We start from the raw sequence: 5,976 nt of genomic DNA, 5'->3' as shown, positions 1-5,976 counted from the left end.
CTAATGAAAAGAAGTTCAGTTTGTTACTGCATTTAACTTAGGCCTTAAGTTTCTTTCCCTGCTGAATGTCTTTAAACCACAGCAGAGTCATACCACTGCCTCCAGGTAGCTCTTTTCAGAAAAAAAGAGAAAGAAAAGGAAATCCTATGGCAAGCAGGAAAATCAGCATGGGTAAGTCAGTTGTGCATCCATTCAGAGGCTCAGGAACTTGGTACTCTGACTCTGGCCTTCCTCCCTAGGGGTGGGTACCCCTTGTGCCTATCCTAGGAGCAGAAATGCCTGGCCGGGGAAGAGAATGATGCTGCCTTCAAAACTAAGGCAGAAAGGGGGAAATGGTCATTCTGACTGGCCAGTTTTGGTACAGTATGCCATAATCTCTGTGGTCCTAAGGTTGGGAATAACCTGTCTGAAGGGCTGTGTTCCCGAGCTCTCACCCACCACTGAAGGCCAAAGTCCTGTCATTCCTGATGGTTGACCCTTTAGATGTTGACATTCTCTAAAGCCTACAGGTGTGACTGACAACCTAGTTGTACTCAGATTAGATCTCCATATTAAACAATATGTACAGTTTAAACGCAAAGAACTTACCATAATTTCCGCTAAAGGAACAAATCCTATAACAACTCTGTTGTCCTGGCGAGTCTGAATTTCTTGAATGTTCCCTCTTCTTTGTGCCAAATCTGCCAGGACAGGGCTGAGGTAATCTCTAGTCACTGTGACCTCCAGACTCATCAGTGGCTCCAGCACCTGCTTGTCCGCTTTCTTTAGGGCCTGAAGGGATTTCATAAGTTGAACAAATTTCTATTCAAGTAAAAGGAAGTTACATAAAAACTGAAAAGCTGAACTATTTCCTTTATTCTTGAGCCTAGGGCTCTGGTAACCTCACTTGCTTTTACTACCTGATTATACACAGCAGTGGTCCCATGCTGGAGAGGGCAGCAGTCAGGACAATAGGAACATTCTCTATAAACAAACCCTTTCTTGTCTAACACACAGTTACAATCTTAGACTTCAAAGGCCGTGAAAGGAAGCTGAAAATGTTTTCAAGGTGACTGTGGGAAAAGGTCAAAGTTAAGGGGAAGTGGGGCTGGACTCTAATCAAGAGCAGCGCTCCCAGAACTGCCCGCCATCCTTCTCAGTCTTCCGAACGTCACCCAATGCAGAGCTTCAAGCCAACAGCAGTCTCTGAGGGCTGCACCCCTGTCCCCCACTGGCCGCTCTGCGGCTCCCCAGTGTGCCCCAAACTGAGCCCAGCAGTCTCTTATTTCTACAGACGGCACAGCAGTTTGCAGCTCACTTGCATACGCTCCTCTGACTTCCGCTTTTCCTCAGCAAACACCAGTGTCTCCGTGCCTGCTGCTGCTGCTGTCCTGATTCAGACCCGGGTACTTCCTGTCTGTCCTGGACTGCCTTTCCCATGCCGGCACTTCCCTGCTCTGCCTGTACTTCAGTCACTGGTTCAGACTCCTTACGACAGGTCAAGTTTCCCTACTGAGCTCCCTTTCCTTTCCAACGCTAAGGTGGGTGCCCCCACACTGGGGGACGTGGGTGGGAGTCGTTAGCTCTGGTGGGGGACTGAAGCAAGAGGCAGACTCGAGGACATCTCCTCAGGTGACCACATGCTTGATACTCGAGAGGGAAAGATGCTTGGCCCAACTCTGTTTCTCAATGGGACTGATCTGGCTTTTTAATGAAAGCAATCTTATTTGAACAAACTCAAAAATTGGAACTGATAATTACATTTTCATTGTCATTTACATTAAAGCCCAGTGTCAAGCTAATCCCAGATCTGTCCACTTAAATCCACCATGCTTGCAGCTAATGGCTGTGTGTTTGGAAAAGGGGAAGTATAGACCTTTTGCGAAAACCAGGATGTTTTAATAGCAATCTGTGTGATCAGTAATTTCTAAAATCTTTCAAATGAAAGTTTGCTTTAAGAGGTCAAAGATTCCCTATGCAAGAACCAGTTTAAAATTTTAAAATTACATGTATCGGTGTGTGTGGCATGTGCTCATGAGCACCACAGTGCGTATGTGGAGGGCAGCGGACAACTTCCAGGAGTCAGGTCTCCCTTCTACTATGCGGGTCCTGGGGATTAAACTAAGACCCGGACTTGGCAGCCATCTTGATGACCCCATGGCGGCAAGATCCTAAGGTCAAGCTCTGTCAGCACAGCCGCCTGCAGGGCCTGTGGTGCTACCCTCAGTGCATTCCCTCAGAGCGCAAGCATGAAGACGGCTCTATACCTTCTGGATGCATCTTGAGATACAGGCATTAACCATAGTTGTCGAGGTACCAGGGTGAATCGTCAATGAGTGCAACTTTATTGCCACATCATGAACTGGGGAGCCAAGTAAAGGTCCTGAGTAAGGGGAAAGCAGAGTAACATGAACAACACAGCAACAGAATAATGCAACAAAACCACACCCGAAGTTCAAAGAAACACACAACACTGAAACATCTCTAAAACATGGAAGAACCAGGAGGCTAGCAGTGGAACGCTGAGGAGAGGATGCTGCTACGTACAGGAAACCGGCTCAGACTAGAGGATGAGGAAAGAGGAGGATTAAGTAGTCAGGGGGAGAGTGCTCACTTGCTTCCCTTACCCTGGAGGCATGCACTGTGGACTGCATTTTCAATGGCCTCACGGGAGGCCTGTGCTAGGTCTTCACTGACACAGTCAGCATACTCAATCACGGCCATGCCAGCTGCTGCCTCCACTGGCCGGGCTTCCAGTTCTGCGCTCACAAAGTGCCGCTTGTCTCCTAAAGTCCTGTCCAGGGTATCTGAAAAGAAACACAAAGAAATGTGTGAAAAATAAAGAGATGCAGACAATACTAAACTTTTGGCCAAGAAATGAAGAGAGCCAAAGAAAGGTGCCAGGAGCAGACTGCCAAGGGATATAGGTTGCCCTCGCTGAAACTGCCTGCTCCTAAGTCTGAGTCCACTCAGTAAGTCTTTAAGAGTATCAAAAAAATGGCCCAGTGCTAGTGGCGCATGCCTTTAATTCCAGCACTTGGGAGGTAGAGGCAGGTGGATCTCTGTGAGTTCGAGGCCAGCCTGGGCTAGGAAGTAAGTTCCAGAATAGCTAGGGCTACACAGAGAAACCCTGTCACACACACGGGCACGCACACACTAGAATAAATGACCAGAGCTTGAAAAAAAGGGAACACTCAGATCATAAAACATCTAAAGAGTACAAAAAGCTGCTAATGAAAACTATAAAACAACTTCCTCTGCCAATTTTCAATTATTAAATTTCATATATTCTAGCCAGGCGGTGGTGGTGCACTTCTTTAATCCTAGCACTCTGGAGGCAGAGGCAGGCAGATCTCTGTGAGTTCAAGGCCAGCCTGGGCTACAGAGTGAGATCTAGGAAAGGCACCAAAACTAAACAGAGAACCCTGTCTCGAAAAACAAACATACAAAAATTCATATATTCTTTCAGCAACATTTAATACTTCTTTCCCCCAAAACTTTCTTGGAATATAGATAAACAGTTTTCCTTGGTGTTTTGTTTTGTTTTTTAATCTACTTTTTTTTTTCTTGAGACACTGTCTCACTATGTAGCTCTGACTGTCCTGGATCTCACTCTGTAGCCCAGGCTGGCCTCGAACTCACAGAGATCAGCCTGCCTTTGCCTCTGGAGTGCTGGGATTAAAGGCGTGCGCCACCATGCTAGGCTCGACCTTGAGTGCTGGGGACTGAACCCAGAGGCCTTGCTCTACCGCTGAGCTATGTCCACGTTCTTACAGCTCGTTACCAACAGCTGCTACCAGCACTCTACTGAAACAAAACTGCTCCATCTGCGTGAGTAGCAGTGTAATGCAGCGGCTCATATCCCAGGTTCCAAACTAGAAACTGCGCCTTTATGATTCCTTTTGAGCTCACTATTATGAAATATCCAAGAAAGAATACATAAGCTAAAAATAAAATAAACACGGAACCTGGAATTTCTAAAGAAGCAGAACTTGCCGGTACCTACTTTCTGGAGCACTAGTCATCCACAATCATTCCCACGACTGCACGCATCCCTGTGCACATGTGTTCACTTCTCCCACGACTGTCTAGTGTTGTCTGCAGGCATCCCTGTGCACATGTGTTCACTTCTCCCACGACTGTCTAGTGTCCTCGCCTGCACGCATCCCTGTGCACATCTGTTCACTTCTCCCATGAGTGTCTAGTGTCCTCGCCTGCATGCATCCCTTGCACAGCGCTCACTTCTGCCACATCCTTTTCTCCTGGGCTGTTCCCCTCCCAGCCATGCTCCACCTACCAGTAGGCACTTCACACTCCCGTTTCTGGCCTCAGACACTTGTGAATTCACACCATGCCCAGCAGTGTGCAATTGCTGCCCTTCACCTTCTCCCTGGGGTTTAAGGACTCCATATTTGACATGGACATATCTTTCAAGCTGGCAAGTTGGTTCCTGTAATCTTGGGGCCTTTCTTTCCCTTTTTAAAGCATTTATTTTCTCTTTTGTATAGTACCTTACTATGAGACACCCTCGAGGCCTGAGTTGAAACACCTCTCTCTGGAGGCCTTCTGCTTCCTTCAGCTTCCTCAGGGTGCTACCTACTCATGAGTACCCACATGAAATCCTTCTTAAAGTTTCTCGGGCCAAACGGGCTCTGTGAATTTCGGCTCACAAACCTGTATTAGAAGTTACAATTACAAGCTCTGGCACTTGCCCTCTGCCGCTGCTGCCTGCTTTTGTGGAGAAGTGGCCTCCAGTGCCAGGACTAGTCCCCCAGCTGATGGCTGCAGAGGTCACTTACTTTCCCAGATTCTTGGTTCCTCTTCCTTTAAAACTCCAGAGTTTCATGCTAACCAGCCCCGGCATTAATTTAAAGAAGAGTATTACTCATATTTACCTTGATATTTATTGTTGCAGATGTACAATCCAGAAATAGAGCTCCTGTGTTGCTGTATTTACACTTGGCTAATTTTTCAAGTTTCACTGAAATGTGGTCACCCAGACTCAACAAATTTTGGGTGTGCTTACGGGTACTTCATTATCATAAGCATTTCTGGTCCATGCACAGTTCACTTTGGGGTGAATTGTGCTCACTGTTACTTTGCTTAAGGGAACCAAATACAGAAAACCCGAGCACTTACATCAGGACAGAACCATACAAACTGCACTTTCTCTAGAATGCTATCAGCACTCATTTTACAAAATAAATACAATCCACTGACTTCAAATTCTCAGACTCATTTCAGTGGTGAGTACAAAGTGGAACAAGCCATCGACTTCGCTGCCTTATCCTGTCCCAGAGCCACTGGAAGACGCATTTGTCTGATGAGTAGGTAGTAACAGCTCTAGGCCTTCTATGTTTATCAATTTTTTTTTTTAAATTGACACAGTAAAACTGTGGGAGACACTAGAAACTGTGACCCCTTATTTACACAACTAAACACAGAACAAACCCAGAATGTCCAAATGTTTTATTTTTTACCTGTGGCACGAACTGAGTTTAAGATGGTCTCCCGGTATGCCACCTGCAGAGGCCCTAGATAGGTCTCTAGGCCATATTCCCTCTTGATTCGGTCATGGATAATCTCAATATGTAACTCCCCCATACCACACAGGACCGTCTGTTCATAAAAGGGAAAAAATAAAACAAAATACTATATACAGGGGGAAAATTTTTTAAATATTATAAAAAGCGAGTTCTAGGAAAGGCGCAAAACTACACAGAGAAACCCTGTCTCGAAAAACAAAAAACAAACAAAAAAAGTAATGATGTTCACGTATTTAAGTAATTTTCTATAATTACAACTGAATTTGTTTTGAAAACTTTCTGGGGACCCCTATAGGAAAATATTACTGACTTTTCTGGCTAGGATAATAAATCAATTGTAGTGTCCTTTTATGACAGCTTGATTACCGACTGGGTAGGTTAAGTGGCATCAAGATACCTACTCCCTATATCAAATTCTGGCCAATGCAACAGGAGTACAATCCTCGTTCTG

At 45.6% G+C, this 5,976-nt stretch overlaps 1 protein-coding gene across 7 annotated transcripts in view; it reads right to left on the bottom strand.

The window, feature by feature from the left end:
- Positions 1-5,976, bottom strand: part of Gfm2 (GTP dependent ribosome recycling factor mitochondrial 2) — a 38,026-nt gene that overhangs the window by 1,033 nt on the left and 31,017 nt on the right. For all 7 annotated transcript variants that reach the window (XM_006985759.4, XM_042261669.2, XM_076552096.1 and 4 more), the window contains 4 exons: positions 5,460-5,598; positions 2,607-2,786; positions 2,247-2,362; positions 589-771 (listed from right to left, as the gene is read on the bottom strand). In XM_006985759.4, the coding sequence (XP_006985821.1) occupies positions 589-771; positions 2,247-2,362; positions 2,607-2,786; positions 5,460-5,598 (618 nt within the window). The remainder of the gene's footprint in view (positions 1-588; positions 772-2,246; positions 2,363-2,606; positions 2,787-5,459; positions 5,599-5,976) is intronic.

This window comes from Peromyscus maniculatus, chromosome 15, assembly GCF_049852395.1.
Source record: "Peromyscus maniculatus bairdii isolate BWxNUB_F1_BW_parent chromosome 15, HU_Pman_BW_mat_3.1, whole genome shotgun sequence".
NCBI classification, from domain to species: Eukaryota; Metazoa; Chordata; class Mammalia; order Rodentia; family Cricetidae; genus Peromyscus; species Peromyscus maniculatus.
The sequence above is the reverse complement of the archived record's forward strand: the minus strand, read 5'-3'. Positions and strand labels throughout refer to the sequence as shown.